Source organism: Ursus americanus, chromosome 35 (assembly GCF_024610735.1).
Source record: "Ursus americanus isolate L20-20 chromosome 35, mUrsAme1.1.p, whole genome shotgun sequence".
NCBI lineage: Eukaryota > Metazoa > Chordata > Mammalia > Carnivora > Ursidae > Ursus > Ursus americanus.
Window position 1 is genome coordinate 2,386,160 of NC_142161.1, and position 16,344 is coordinate 2,402,503.

Here is a 16,344-nt window from a genome sequence, read left to right on the forward strand (position 1 = left end):
TGATTGCCAATATATACCTTGGGGAGAAGAGACAAAGGAAGATTCCAAAGTGAATTTTTTTTAAAGACTTAATTTATTTAATTTTGAGAGAGAGAGAGAAAGCAGGGACAGGGGACAGGGGCAGAGGGAGAAGCAGACTTCCTGCTGAGCAGGGAGCCTGACATGGGACTCAATTTCATGACCCTGGATCATGACTTGAGTCAAAGGCAGCTGCTTTTGAGCCACTCAGGCACCCCCTCAAAGGATTTTTGTATATTAAAATAGACTTACAGGATCCTGGGGGGTTGGGGTAATGTTGAGCTAAGATGGCCTTTTGTCCTTAACAAATTGTCAACATGGAGGCAGCTGAGATCCCACAGGAATGTCCCTCTAGCGGTTTCAAGCGCTGGTCAATGCACTGGAGGACGTACGGAAATTTAAGTTTTTCTTTGGCCTTGTTCCCACATCACTGGCATCACTGCTCGAGATTCAGACTCTAAGAAGAGTGAAGAGGAAGAAGCAATCTTTTTCTCTCTCCTTCCTTCTCAGCTATGGCCTTTACAACATAAGACAGATTAACAAGAGAAAAACCAACAGAAGTTTGTTAGCATGGATATCTCATGTATGCATGGGAGTGATGCAGGGATTGGTGCAAAATGTGGGATGCTGGGGACCAGGACCGAACGGTCAAGAACGAATTCTAGAGTCGTCTTTGGTGCAAAAATGGTGATTTTATTAATGTCCTGGGACAGGACCCGTGGGCAGAAAGAGCCGCAGTGCGGCTGTGAGGATTGGCTGACTCTACACTTTGAAGTTGGGGTGCGGTTAGGGATAGCCCAAGTCTCCAAGGAATTCGGAGGCAAGGGTTTTAGGACCTTGCAGGCCTAGCGGTGCTCAGATGAGCTCATTTACTACTGTCCGGTACAGCATGAGTCATGAGACCCTTCAGATGAATATCAGGGGGCCGCGGGCTTGGAGGATGCTTGCTAACCGATAACCTGGATGGGGCAGAGATAAAGGAAGTGTCCAAAGGGATTTTTGTATGTTAAAGGGGACTGACAGGACCCTGGGGGTTGGGCTAATGTCAGGCTAAGGTTTCCTGTTTCCTCTAGCAAGATTTAACATTGAGGCAGCCGAGCTCTTAGAAGAAGGTCACTCTGCCTGTCCCAAGTGTTTGTCAGTGGGCTGCACGTCGTAAGGAAATTTAATTTTCTTTCTACATTACTTTTGATTTGTTCTTCACATCAGGAAGAGTCACTCAAAGAGGTGGTGAGACCTTGGGCGAACAGACCATCCTCAGCTAAAACAAAGGAAGAAGAGTGTGGGGAAGGCAGGCTCCATCCTGGAAGGCGCGGTAAACAAAGGGAAGGTCCGTCATGCAGGGTTAGGGCTGTGCCTTCGCCATTGGTAAGAGTTTCTGGTGATTTACAGTCATCGTGATCTTGTCAGTAGACAGAGGGAAACACCCTTAGGAATAGAGATGTTCTCTATGATGATAAATGTCCCTTACTGGTAACTACGTAATTTATAGGCTGCTTTCAGAGCTTCTCCCTTGTCTTCTGTTTATCAAAATAATCACCCCAAAATCATGTTTGTGCCTAAGAGCCATCTTTTTAGGTAGTACATTCTGGTCTCCTACAGGAAAGAGTCTGGTTGGCCTAGCTTGAATCCCATGACCATTAATTAACTTAGTAGAGGGGATTTGAAACCTTGATGGTTAATCCCACCAATACTGTACGCAAGCGGGGAGGGATAGTTCCTGAAAGGAAAAGATCAGTCGCTATCCAAATGGGGAAAGTGGATGTGCGAAAACCCAAGCAGCACCACAAATCTATTCTATTCATTGTGCTTAAATCCATTTTCCTTCCCTATGGTATTCATACCATCTTTTAACCCTTTAATACAAGGAATTTTTAGACCGTTTAGAATGAAGTCGTTGTGAAAACTTACTGTGGGAGACCAGAATAGAGCACTCTGGAAAATAAGTATAGGCATCCACACTATGCTACCACAAGAGATGCCCCTACATTTTGGTTTTATTTGTTTGTTTGTTTTTGTTTTAATTGTTGTAGAGAGGGATAGACAGCATGTGAGAGTAGGGGGCAGGGGGCAGAGGGAGAAGCAAGCTCCACGCTCAGGACAGAGTGGGTTGTGGGCCTCGATCTCATGACCCTGAGATCATGACCTGAGCCAACATCCAGAGTCGACACTTAGACTGAGCCATCCAGGTGCTCCACACCATACATTTTGAAGCAGCTTTTATGAACTGAGAAAAACAATCAGTATTGCTCATCTGTAAATTGATTAATGATACAGAACTGCTGGTTCAACACTAACCTCTTGTGTCTTTGGTTACTCACTATAGGTCCTCACCCCCCAGTGTCTGCTCGGCCCCAGGTGCACTGAGAAATTGCAAAGCTGAGCAGCTGCTCTTGGAACGTGCTGACCGACCCACATTCCTTGCTACTCTTTGGGCTAGACATCTGGGACTAGGAATGCAGCCACCTACCTGAAAATGTTGCGCCCTTGGACTTTTCTCCAACTGCTTCAAGACCGGAGTCATTCAACAGTGCAGGAGGCTAAAGAACACAAGGTACTTGAATGTTTCGCGTTCCTGCTCCCCATCCCTGCTCGAGGCGAAAGCCAAGGTTTATCTTTCTCTGTATCTCTCTTCCCCATTTAGCAAACCGAATTCTCATGGACGTTACTTACTTGTGTCCTCAACTTTTCCTTCTGCAATTTACTTCCTCTTTCCTCCAACAAAATATAAGTCTTTAGACCCATTCTTGAAGGTTCCATTTTAAAGCCATATATCCCACTCTGTATCTCTGCCTAGTGAAAATTATTAATATCAGATAATCTCAGTTCTACCTTTATCTTGTACTTAGTTTATTATTCCTCGGGAAACATACTGCCTTCGCCTATCTAAAATGCGTGCGTTTGCTTAGAGACACGTTTAAGGAAGGAGACCAAGGACACGCACCTTAAACCTTACACTCTGCATACATCATATCCAAGCATAATCTGCATCACGCACCCTGGAACACCTGCACCAATCACACAACACATAACATACATGACTGTCATACACATTGGCATGATACCATTTATTTAGGGAAGCGGGGACCATTCTGCTCGGGTCGGTATAAGGAGAATGAATGTCAGGAACATCCCTGGTTCAGTAAACCAGAGAAGCCACAGAGAAGCCATAGAGCTTAATCTTACAAAACTGCGAGAGCAAATCAGATGAACGAGCGCACAAGGGAATTCGCGCAGAGAAACCGTGCAGGTGGTTTTGACAGGAGGAAAGCGTGTGATGAGGCATGACTCTTACGTAGGTGGAAAACACGGGCACATCCATGCAAAGGAGAGAGTACAAGGGCTGTTGTCGGAGGCAGGGGCTCCCACGTGGGCAGCACTGGACACCCTACTCGAGCCTGGGGGTGTGGGAAGACTTTCTATGTCTTGATGTCTAACACCTGGATGTCCTCTATGCCGTCCACGTGCCCGTCCCCGCCGCAGTGGAACTCCACGTAGCTGTAGCTGCCGTGCCCTCGGTAGCTCTTCCCGTTACCCTCCTGGTAGCACCGGAGTATTCTGAAGGGATGCTGGGCCCATACGTACACATTTCTGGATCGGTCTCTCCACTTCCTGAGGCAGATCTGCTCGATTTTGTGCCAAGAGGTATAGATGAAGACGTGGTGGTCCCTGTCTTGGGGAGCTTCTCTCTCCCGCATGAGCTCGTCGCATTTGTAGTCGCTGAATTTCCAGCTTGCGCTCAGGTAGTGCTGTGTCCTGAATTCCCTCCAGGAAGGGCTGTGGCTGCGGACGAGCAGCCCGCCGAGGGGAACCAGCAGGGCCAAGAGAGGGCCTAGGACCTTTAGGGAGGACGCCATCTGAGTCAGCAGAGCCAGCTGCGGGGCCACGGGGAAGAGAGAGGAGAGCATTAGCTCGGCACTGCCTCGAGAGCTGACCTGCACCTTGAAATTCCTCTCCTGCCGACGTAGGCTCTTGGCCCGATTTGACCACTTTGTTCCCGGGCTCCAAGAGGATCTATGTCATTAGGAATCAGCTTTACCAGAACTGGAAACATGCTAGAGCCTGAGGGAGACAAACACAAAATGCCCCCAAATAGGTGAAGGTGATTTTGAGAAGTGGAGACAGCTGCCGTCTGCCCAATCTTCCACCCGCACTGAGGAGCCCGTCACCCTCTAGCTAACTGTTCAACAGTCCGGATCAAGTCTCCGAAGGCCGCGGCTCTAAAAGAAACTGGTAGGTCAAGCTCTGTGGCCATGAAGTGGAAAGGGTTGGCCCCACGTAAGGGAATGAGGGTGTTAGGTGAAGACCTGGGTGATATTTTCCAAGCAAGAAGGCTTTGGTTCCCTCAAACCCCAGGCTACAGTTCCACTGATTCTGCAAAATGGTGTTTATCTGACCCTGATTTCCTTAGAACACTTCCCCAACGCCTGTGTGAAACCTGTTGTCACTTCTGACTACCCACATACTTCTCAGCGGCCATTTACCTCATTCTCATAATCATAAATCATCTTGATTTGTGGTGCAGAATGCAGTCATACAGGATCTCCAGTTTTGAAATAGTGTTCTCATCCATCAACAACAAGATTGAAACTACCCTCACAGCAGCTACTCTGGTCATAATTAGGGCATAGATTTGTTTGCAAAAGTCTCCCCTTTAAACCAGCTCTCTGTCCTCATTCCACAAGGAGTGCAGCTGGTCCTATGGCATCTCTAACCTGGTTCTCAGCTCTCTGAGCACTGTGTTCACAAACGGGCCTGAGAATATCTGCGTCATGGACCCGTGACCATCTAATGAGAGATGTAAGTGAGAGCACTTCTGAGAATGTTGTAGGGACCCAGGACAGGCCGCCCCAAAAGGTGTCCCAGTGGCATATTTATTATGTTGAATTGAAGCTACTTGGAAAACAGCCAGTGCGAGGACACTGAAACCCTCTTCTGTCCCCCAAAAGCAGAAATTGAGTCTCTCTTATGAATGATACCTTCCGTGCCCTAAGAAATAAAAAGACATTCTTATCACCAGAGATAGGGATTTTTTGTTATTATTTTTTAAGTAAGCTCTATGCCCAACATGGGCCTTGAACTCATAAACCTGATATCAAGAGTCACCTGTTCCAACATTTGCTGCAACATGGACAGGACTGGAGGAGATAATGCTATGTGAAATAAGTTAAGCAGTGAAAGACAATTATCATATGGTTTCACTCATTTATGGAACAAAAGGAGTAGGAAGATTGGTAGGGGAAGAAAGGGAAGAAGAAAGAGGGGGTAAACAGAAGGGGGAATGAACCACGAGAGACTATGGACTCTGGGAAACAAACTGAGGGCTCCAGAGGGGAGGGCGGTGGAGGAATGGGATAGGCTGGTGATGGGTAGTAAGGAGGGCACGTATTGCATGGTGCACTGGGTGTTATACGCAACTAATGAATCATGGAACTTTACATCAACAACTAGGGATGCACTGTATGGTGACTAACATAATATAATAAAAAATATTATTTAAAAAAAAAAAAGAGTCGCCTGTTCCAGTAACTGATGTGACCAGGCACCCACAGGGAGAGGGATTTTGAAGCCAGGAAAGCTGTATAACCAAACTTTCTTGCTTTTTTTTATCTACTACTTCAGCCCAGATTCTGCTTGGAATTCCTTACTAATTAAAACACCCAAACATTTGTTTTCTCTGTCCTGTCAATTCCTCACGAATCTATTGTCTCATTGTTTAAAATGTATGAAAACTGCCTGCCTCGGTCACTTCTTTGGGACCTCAACTTCATTGTTGGGCCTCTGTGAGCACAAAAAATCTTTGCCTTTTTCCTCCTATTAAATCTGTCTTGTGTCAACTTTAATCTAAAACTTGCTGGAAGAATCCGGAAGGATAGAAGGAAATTTTTTTGTCCTCTATCATGTCAAGTGCTCTGTCAGGCACAGTAGACAGGCACATTCACACCTGGGCCACCCTATACCTCACCCAAAGGTCCTAACCAGGATAGAAGACCAGGATTCAAGCTGCTTCAATTTATTATGCAGTGTATTATGCCTCCCCCAATGTACTTTGGGGGAGGAAGTGGGAGTAGGGGTGGAGGGGTTGTGGGGAGAGACTGTATCACTGGGATTGATCCTCTGTTGAATTCAGGTCTTTGCTTCCTACAAATTGGATCACATTCCAGTCTTAACCCTTCCATGTAGAAATTCAGTGAGGCCCCTTCCAGTGTTTCTGGGCCTTTCCCCTCAAGCATCCTCAGCACCAATCCTAACTCGAACTCACCCCGTTCCGTTCCAACACTCAGGTGTCACTGGTCGAGGAAATCCGTATGTGGACCTGAAGAGCAGAGAGCCGGGCGGTCTGCGGCGGTGAAGAAGGGAAGAGTAGTGAGAGGCCCAGCACTCCAACTGATGAGGAGCCCGGGGGGTGGGGGACAGCCCTCCTACGTGAACCTGTTCCTGTGTCTTCTCATCCAGAACACCTAAAGTTCACTCTGAGAATAGCCCGGAGCAAAGGTGTCCTACATCAAAGACTCATTGCTGGGTACAGAGGAAAGTTAAGGCCCTGGGAGGGGTCACACTGGAAGGGTAATGTGAACTTGCCAGGAGATGGTCAACTCTAGCCCCTAAATTCACCTTCTGAAAAACTTCCGGGACAAGTGCCCAGCCGGCTAGGCTATGCTCAATGAGAACTTCAGTGGAAAAAACAAAAAACACAATGACCCAGCTCTGGAGCTGTGGACTGTGGAATCTTCATGGAGAGGGGAGAGTGTGTTGTCAAAGGCGCAGGGTGTGGATAAAGTGAGAAGCTGAACATGTTTCCATCAGCCCATTTCTTCAACAGCTGCTTCTAGCCAAGCCGCCTTGGGTGAGTCTCTCCCTGGGCCACCTTAGTATCGGAGAGGCAGGAAGGAGAGCAGAGTTTGCCACTGCAAATATTACCTCTGGGGCAGAAGGATGAATTTGAAGAAACCACAAACACAGGAGAAGCTCTAAACCAGAGCGGAAGTTAGCCTCCTTAGAGGAACATTTACATTTATAAAGGAAATTTCCACTGGAAGTGTATCTCCCTCTTAGTGCCAGAAAGAGGAGGATGAGTCTGCGAATCACAAGAAACTCTTATTAACGAGGAAGAAAAAGAAAGAAAGAAAGGAGGGAAGGAAGGAAGGAAGGAAGGAAGGAAGGAAGGAAGGAAGGAAGGAAGGAAGGAAGAAAGAAAAGAAAGAAAGAAAGAAAGAAAAAGAAAGAAAGAAAGAAAGAAAGAAAGAAAGAAAGAAAGAAAGAAAGAAAGAAAGAGAGAAAAACTGTTACCAATGGGGAAGGCACTGACTTAAATATGCCTATCCAACCCTACCATTGTTTGCTGGGCTTTTCCTGGTAACCTCCCATAATTGGCCTCCCCACCCAAACTCCAGCATCTTTCTATTTTCTTTAGCTAAAGATGGTTTTCAAAGTGGGGGCGTGAGTCGTTTTGGGCCATTTTACTCAGTTTTTCTGGATGTCTCCAATATACCGGAGATTATACGCTCTTAAACTTTGGTTTGTTTTTCTTTTCTCAATCTCTTTTTATTACAGAGATAGTAAAGAACCTAGAAAGTGTCCACCAAAAATTATAAGGGGCCAATGATAAAACAAAAGTTTTTATTTGAGATCAAGACTTGTAGTTTGGTATAAACTGATTTCAAAGGCAGATGGTGTCCCACTAGAGAGGAAAGAATAGGGGTTTCCGGACAGAAAAGAGGAATGTTTTTCTTTTATTCTTTTTTTTTTTTTTAAGATTTTATTTATTTTAGAGAGAGAGAGAGCGAGCCAGTCTGACTGGGGGAGGGGCAGGGGGGAAGCAGACAAACCACTGAGCAGGGAGCCCGACTTTAGGCTCCATCCCAGGACCCAAAGGCAGACCCTTAACTGCGTGAGCCACCCAGGCGCCCCAAGGGGAATGCTTCTACACCTTGTTTACAGAGAAGTTTGACTGTGTTGGTGGCAGAAAACTAATCTGGCCTGCACATCACTGGTTGCTGCGGGGATCGCTGCGCAAAGGCCGGTAGCTACTGCAGCAAGTTCGGGGGTTCCGCAGTTGTTAGAGTCTTTTTGGTTTGGCCCAGTTCAGAATCCTGACTCCACCCAGTGAGGGTGTGCGGAAAGGCCACCTCCTCAATCGCCTCCATGCTCGATTTTAAACCCCCTGGACGTAAGTGACTTTACTTATTTTTGTTTTGGAGTAAACTCTGCCCCCAAAGTGGGGCTCGAACTCATGACCCTAAGATCAGGAGTCACCTGCTCTACCAGCTGCACCATCAGATGCCCCGTATGTGACTCCGTCTCACTTCACCTTCACGGCGGGGGGGGGGGGGGATCGATCTTTTGTTTTTTAGTCCAAATGTTCAGTTTACACCCAGAACTTCTCTTCAAACGTGTATTGGAAGCAATGCATCCTGGCGTCTAGTCTCCTGATTCTCTCCTTGAATGGGAACTAGTCATCAGGATTAGATGGAGAAATACTGGCATTTATAGAAACTCGTTGGTGATTCTGTACAAAACTCTGGTGCTCCTCAAAACCCAGCTCAAGCCAAGAATTCCTGAATATCAGGGCATCATAGGCTGATGGACTGAAGGGCGGTGGTGTCGTGAGCCTGCTATGATGTTGTCTTTCCACAACGCCAGCTTTAGTCAATCATAGAGCAAAGTTAAAGCAGTTATAAGCAGGTTCAGGATTCCAAACTCGATGACATTTCACCATGTCAGTCACTTGGCTTCTTACGCAGCACACAGAGCAGGACACCAGACAAACCACAGAACCACGCAGATAACAGAGGGTGTAGTAAGTTAACGACCAAACTTGAAATCAGTCTGTGGGCGCACAGTTGAGATAAGGCCGCGGTCAGATCTGAGTCAGCTCTGGGCACTCACTTCTTATGTTCAAGCACGGAAGGATCTCGGTTCTGTTTGGAGATCAATGGGGCAGAGCCAATCGGGGGCAGTTGGCTTTTTAAGTGGTCCAACACAGAGGGTTAAGGTCTGAAGAGTCTGACAGTTTGCTGCCCAAGTCCTCCCCTTTCTAAAGGGATTGAGGGTCTCAGGCCCCTGCAGATCTCCCCTGGTTCTGCTCCTTCTCAGTTCTGGGCTGTCAGCTGACACTGGTCCCAGGGAATATCTCCTAGCTGCCGTACCTTGAACTACTTGTCATGGCTTGACACAGGGCCCTGCTTGACACAGGGTCCCACTTGACGTGAGAGACTCCATTTTGCTCTCTACATTTCACCCCGTGGTTCTTTATGGCAAATTCTGTGAGGGTCATGCAGGAATCGAATATGTCTTAGAGCAGGAGAGCTGTACTAGCTTGGGAACAGAAGAAGGACATCTTTAGGTAATTCAATCAAGTGTTCACTAGAAATCAAACACAACAATGAAATTCCAACCATGTAAGATAAAAATCACATCACAACAAGATGTGTGCATTAAACTGAATCAAGCAAACTTCAGTAAGGATTTAAGTCACAGACTCCAACTCGAAGTCACATCTAATAAGAAGTCAATTAAGTCAAAAAGAAAGAAGATAAGTTAATAGGGTGTCTGACATCTTCTGAGGACTACCTTTTTCTAATCTGTCTCTTTAACTTTGCAAAAGTAAGCTGCATCCAGGGCCTGTTGAAAACTTCCTTGCTTTTCTATCAGTCCTAATTCTCTTTCTAATGATCCATTCGCTCTCCCTATATATCCAGCGACTGTAGGGCTGTAAGCTAGATGGCGATTCCATCGTAAGTCCCATGGATCACAGAGCTTTGTAACCGAGGTGGCTGTAAAATGAGTTCCCGGATCACGTTCTGCTCTTCCTGGTGCTCCGAAGGGAGCTGCCCACGACTCGGGAGCCCCGATTGTTGCGTGAGCTGAAGGGCTAGAGGCAGCCAGCGCTATCCTAATGCTGTATGTATGTCTACCATGCTAGAGGCCTATTTCTGTTGAGAGCTGTGATTTAGTAGTCCCACGACAGTCTCTTTGTACAGTGAAAGTGAACGTGGTGGGCTTGTGTGTCTGTTGGTGCCGTGTGCCTGCTCTTACCTACCATCTGTTTACGTGGGGGCATCCTGGGAACGCTCTTTTTATGTCCTGCCAACTGGCCCTACGATTTCTTTCAGGGAACCACTTATCTAAGGCATGTGTTCCTGTATGTGCTTTCTATGTATTCCCATAATTCTGTGTGTGGGGTTATTAGTCTTTCTGTTTTTTCCTTATCTCTGTGATATTGGTTTCCCTGCTTTTTTAATTTCAGTGGTGGTACTTTAGGTCCCTCTCATTTTCCATCCCTCTCTGTGTAATATTCTTGGTGGCCATGTGTGTCTCCACCCTTCCTTATCCCTTTTTAATTTTGATGACAATCCTTCCTTTTTTTCTATTGCCTTAGTATTTTCTGTCAATGCATCAACCTCATTATTATATTCTGAGACCTCTGTGTTATCTTTTATGTGTGAACAAGTGTGTAACACATGTTTCATTCTCTCTGAGGCTGTATCTAATTGTTCCCATTATTCTCTTGACCGTAAGTGGTTTTTTTTTAAGATATATTCATTTATTTTAATAACTCTATTATCTATCTAGCTATCTCCCTGAGATCATGACCTGAGCTGAAACCAAGAGTCCGATGAGGTACCAGCTGCTCCCCCCCTGCATTTCTTTACAGAGCTATCTGCAAAATCCCCAACACCGTTGGTAGGCACCAAATATACAGTTGGCGTAAGAGCAGAGCACAGGTTAACTTTATTCATGGAGTCCTCACCTGGGTAAAGTAGCCAAGCTACCATTACAGCCTGACGTAGATGGATGCCTCATACCATTGCTGGGTCTCTTGGGGCTCATATAAACTATGTCTTTATCCCCAGTGTGATGTGTTGAATTGTGTTCTCCCACAGTTTATATGTCGGAGCCCACGTTCTCAGAAATGTGAGTGTATCTCAGAATGTGACTATACTTGAAGTTATGGCTTTTAAAGAAGTGATTAAGTTAAAATGAGGCCCTTAGGGGGAGCTCTACTCCAATGTGACTGGTGTGCTTACAAGAAGAGGAAATGGGAACACACAGAGATGTGTCAGGGGCACATGAGCAGAGAAAAGACCCTGTAACGACGCAGCAGGACGGCAGCCTTCTTCAAGCCATAGAACGAGGCTCAGAAGAAACCAAACTTGCCAAAGTCATGATTTTGGACTTCCGGCCTCCAGAACTGTGAGAAAACACATTTCCGTTGCTTAAGCCACTCGGTCTGTGGTAGTTGTTATGGTGGCCTTAGCAAACTGACACACCCTGTCACCGGTTCTTCCAGTCCTCTTGAATTACATCCTTCATTTCTGGGATCAGCGCTCCGTGAGCCACTGTGACATCCCCCGGTCGCTGACACAGCTCATGCCCCCCTACGTCCTGGACTAGAGCCCTGGAGCTTGGTGTTAGTGAGGGCAGAAGGGACGGCTGTAGATTCCCTCAATCCTAATCAAAAGCCCTGGAGGATAAGCTGATTCTAAAATCACATGGAAATGCAAAGAACCTAGAACTGCCAAAAGAACTTTCTTGTTTTAAGATTTTATTTTTAGTAATCTCTACATCCAAGGTGGGACTCAAACTCACAACCCCAAGATCAAGAGCCCAGTGCTCTATCCATCGAGCCAACCTAGTGCCCCTAGACTAGCCAAAACAAGTTTAAAAATAGTAAGGCTCTGGAAAGGCTAATGCCACTTCAGAGTATGTTCTAGATGACTACAATGTGAAAATAGGATGGGATACGTTCCAAATTTATGCTTTCATCTCAGAAGAGTTAAAGGGAGTGAGGATGGACAGAGGAATAAAGAGGACTCCAGTGGTTTTATATTTTCTTTATTGAAAAACTGCTAAGCCAATGACAAAGTATTTATTTGTGTTGAGTGCTATATATTGGCTCTTAGTTTTCTACATTGCTTAGCTTTCAAAAAGTAATTAACCAGCTTAAAAATGAAATGAGCCCATGGGAGGGCAGGGGAAAGACTTAATAAAACTCCAGAAGAATCCCCATCTCCTGAGCTTAGCTTCTCCTCTCCTGTGAGGCTTTCTGGCCCTGCTTCTGCCCACCTCACACCGGGCTGTCCTTTGCAGGCTTGCCGCAAATGTGGACAAACAACACTTTCTGTTTCTATTAGCACTGTCTAGAAATAGTATGACATTTTCAAAAATAACTTTTCAAACTGAAAAGGTGACTTACAGAAAAAACACTCATACTAGGAAATTAATTGTTCGAGACAGGTTTAGACTGTCTACTCCCCAGCCTTTCCCATGGAACTAACTAAGGCATCTGTCTAAGACAGGTCAAGCTGTCAGAGCGGCACCATGCTCTCACCGGCCCCACGTCTTCTAGTCAATATAAATTTTCTTTTGTTCTTTAAAAGTACACTGTCATCAGATCCAATAGTCAAATTCTGTTTCCACATGGTGTTGGTAGGTGACATGTTTTGAACTGTCTTCTTTTCTCATTTACTCTGAGAGCTGTGACATCTTTAAACCAGGGCTCACCCTCTTGGAACCAGGCCTCTTCCTTCCTGTGCTGGGAGGAAAGGCAGCGTGTCAGGAAAGCCTGGAAGGGGAGACCCAGGATGGGAGCATGGGAGCTCATGTGGGTCTCAGTCGGGGCCCTGCTGGCTCTGGCCAACTCCCATCACTACAGGCAGACTTTTAAGGGGTGCCTTAAAAGGTCAGTACAGCATGAGACATTTCATCTCAGGGTCATGAGTTTAATCCCCACGTTTAGTGTAGTCTACTTTGAAAAAAAAAAGTTAAATAAAAACTTAAAAGAGGAGAACTTCAAAAGTGTTGCAAAGCATGCAGGTGTCTCTGAGTCGTGGGCCAGACCCAAGACTTCATTTTTCCGTGTAAGGGCAGTTCCAGCTCTAATCTTATCTTCTGCGTGGCTCACAGAAGAAGGTTCCAGAAGGCACTTTTGTGCAACTGAACTCTGTCTGAGTGATGTGATTGACTGATGCAGGTGGGTCAATCAGCCATCCTTCAGCAGGAAATTCTATTTAAGGGAGAAATAGAGAGACGACCATGTGCTCAGCACGTGAAACACGAGGGCCGAGGAAGTGCATTCACTACCGACAGACTGAGGGAACGCATAGAAAGGAGCATCAATGAGAGACGCCAGAAGGCCCTACCTTTCCAGTCCTGAGTCCATGATTTCCCGAGGCACCAGTTGAAAATTCTCAGCCTGCTACTGAATTCTAGCCACCTGGGTCAGCCACAGCCAGAAGACAAAATCCATGGAATAGGTCCGTTGACCAGAAGTAGCAGACCTTTCTATAAAGGGCCAGACAGTAACTATTTCGTCTTTGCGGGCTACATGTGGTGTCTCTCTTCCCCTCCCCTCCCCCTCTACCCCTTCCCCCTTCCAGGTGTTCCAGCCTCTAGGTGGACAGCGGTTCCTAGATCAGACTGCCCATTGCAGTGAGGCAGGGACCTTTAAAAACATTTCATCCAGCCCAGGCCCCACCCTCGGAAATTCATTCAGCTGTTTATTAAGTATTCGTAATTTCATTTAAAGGGATTGAGTTGGGACAACTTCTGTGCCTCTCCTTTGCTGTCCCACGCTAGCACACTCGCAGCACATGCAATCCCGCATGTGTGCGGGGCGGGGGGTGGGGGGTTCCTACCGCAGGCCACTCTGGGACACCGGCTGGACATTCTACAGTTTAACTCAATTCTGACGCTACCTCTCTGGAGATGGTGTCCGCTCCCCCGGGTGAAAGGCTCCGTCCCACGAGGCTCCCCCGTCCAGATGCCGATCCCAAGTGCAGCTTGTCACCTGTGCTTCTGACTGCCTGGGTATGAATCTGAGCTCCCCCCCCCCAACCCCCTTGTTTGTTGTACTGATTCCGTGGAGCTGCTCACAGAACTCAGGGAAACACTTGTGCTTTACCAGTTTATGAAAGGATATGATAAGGGGAGAGAGGAACAGCCAGATAAAGAGATCCCTAGGGTAAGGTCTGGGAGGTCCCTAGCAAAGGAGCTTCGTGTCCATGCAGGTGCAGTGCAAAAGAAATTGATTTAATTGCAGCAAACACAATGCAACAAAGCTTGACAGAGCTTCCAAGATTGAATATATGGGGTCTGGGTCTTTCGTTGACGCTTTCCCTATTGCCTTCCATCGAAACACACAGAGCTCCAAAGCAGAAAAGAATTCTATTTGTTTTTGTCCACCGGTCTGGTCTAGCATCTTGGCCCTGTAATTCTCCCACTCCCCTCTTTCTTCTAAGGGAACCATGGAAGTCAACAAGGGAAACAGAAGGCAGAAGAGACCATAAAAGACCTGCACCAAGTGAGAGGGAAAGTAATGGAAACCTTGGTCTTAACCTAAGTGTCCGGGAACCAGAGGTTGGTAAAATCTAAGTGCACAGGGAGCAGAAGATGGGGAGCGTAGCCTTGCTGAGAGTCGTTATGGCAACAACGTAGAACCGGTTCTGGGGAGCAGTGCTGTAGCGGCAGTGGGGGTATCTCCTTCCAGTGAGATTGCAGTGAGTCATGTCAGTACGATTTGCACCCTGCTGGCCGTTCTTCTGGCCTCTACTGCAGGTCCTGTTGGGCAAAAGCCAGGTATCTGACACGTTCTGGAAGGAGTCGTGCAAAAAGGTGTTTTCAGGCTTCTGGCACTGTTCAAGATGATTGACATGAGGCGTTTCGGTGTTGCATTGGACAGGACCTGCTCTTAGATGCCGAAGTATAAACATTTGAACGCTGGTGGGGGGTTGAGCCCAGTCACCCAATGGATGCACCGGCGCCCATGATCCCAGCAGCAACAGGAGGAGAGGAAAGGGTCCCAGAAGATCCAGCATCATGTCTTCTGTGCAGGAACAGGGAAGAAAATGAGAGAAGGGCCGTAGTAGAAGCCATAAGAGCAAAATTATTATCTACAACCACTTAGATCTCTAGTGTGTCTTTTAAGATTTCATTGGTCCTTTTTTGTTTGTTTTTTAAACCATCTTTCTGACTTGAGTCTCACAATTCTCTGAAGGCCCCGGAGCCCAGGGAGGAGGAATGTGAGGTAAGATGACTGTTCCTCCGACTGGCAGATCCCATTCTTCTCTTTGTCCTGTACTTACTGGTCCAGAACCTCGTCTCTTCCCTCCTCCCTCCTGCAATATTTCTCCCCCGTCTATTTGACCTGGACCTTCTGGCCATCTTCATGGCTCTACCCTCCCCAGCCCCCAGGCTTCCGCTCTTACCAGGTCTCCTGCTGGGGTCCCGCTGAGAACAGAGGCAGTGGTGAGTGCCAGGCTCAGAGGCTTTGGTCTGCTGTTCCTCTGCCAGGTAGGCCAGTGCCGCGTGCGTGCAGCAGGGAAGGGTTCCGAGCCCCAGGACAGAGGACAGGGAACCTAGTGCTTGGAAGATGCACTGCTCGTGCCCGGTGTGGATGACACCCATGCTCTCCAACTCACTGTTTAAAGCCCGTATCCCTGCAGACACAGGGAGCTCAAGCTGACTTAAAGGAACAAAGGAGAAGTGATAACTGCCTCAAAGAAGTGAGGAAATGATGAATTCCTGGTATCAGTTGAGTGCTTTTTTCCTGATCTGACGCTTTAGTGTTTCAAGCTCCATGATTTCAGTTCTTTAGGAGAAAACACACCATGTAAATTTGATATAACAGTTAGTCATGTAGCTGGTAATGTTGCGAGTTCCAACAACAGACTTGAATGAATTATTCATTTATGTACACATTTCTTGGGTCAGATACTGGGCTATTCAGATTCAGAAGCTCATGATGGAATGAAAGAGACGGTCGGATAAATAGACAAATTCATTGCATATTAATAACTGTAAACAGCTCTCTGGCTGTGGTGGAGGAGACCCCAGGGACTCTGAGGCGCTGGGAGAGAGAAGGCCACACACCTGAACCGAATTTCGAGGATCATTTAGAAGTTAGGTGAAGAAGATGGTAAGGTCATTCCAAAGAGGGAGCTGCGTGTGAAGAGCAGGCAGGACCGGGTCTGGACCCGTCCGGAAAGCACAAGTAAAAACAGTGTACTAGTGGCAATATTAAGTTACTCTTCATGGTTTTGTTCCCTACTATGTTTTATATATCCTTTTTATTCTTTGAAAGATTTATTTATTTATTTGAGAGAGAGAGAGCATGAGTGGGTGGAGGGAGAGAATCTCCAAGCACGCTCCCCACCAAGCAGATAGCCGGATCGGGCTCGATCCCACCAACGTGAGATCAGGACCGGAGCTGAAACCAAGAATGCGAAGCTCAACTTTCTGAGCCCCCCAGGTACCCTGCTTTCCTTACCTCTTAACCTCCTGCAAAAGCAGTCGTTAACTTTGCTGTTGTACCCCTACCTCCTG

The 16,344-nt window shown here is 46.8% G+C and overlaps 2 protein-coding genes and 1 long non-coding RNA gene across 4 annotated transcripts in view; 1 reads left to right on the forward strand and 2 right to left on the reverse strand.

The window, feature by feature from the left end:
• LOC123783922 (ribonuclease K3-like) overlaps positions 1-15,472 on the reverse strand; it is a 29,901-nt gene extending 14,429 nt beyond the window's left edge. Inside the window, exon 1 of one of the 2 annotated variants that reach the window (XM_087859082.1) lies at positions 15,228-15,472. The gene's annotated coding sequence lies outside the window, so the exon portion shown is untranslated. Of the gene's footprint in view, positions 1-2,488; positions 2,631-15,227 lie in introns of those variants that run through there. The other variant, XM_087859081.1, reaches the window with a different exon arrangement.
• Positions 1,152-7,166, forward strand: LOC123783923 (uncharacterized). The gene is made up of 3 exons (XR_006777337.2): positions 1,152-1,386; positions 2,345-2,572; positions 6,303-7,166. It is a non-coding gene; the product is annotated as an uncharacterized LOC123783923 (long non-coding RNA).
• Positions 3,385-3,946, reverse strand: LOC123783921 (epididymal secretory protein E3-beta-like). Its single transcript, XM_045784919.2, has one exon. It carries the CDS (start codon positions 3,924-3,926, stop codon positions 3,438-3,440), a length of 489 nt encoding a protein of 162 aa, XP_045640875.1. The 5' UTR covers positions 3,927-3,946; the 3' UTR covers positions 3,385-3,437.
• Positions 15,473-16,344: the final 872 nt, after the last annotated feature.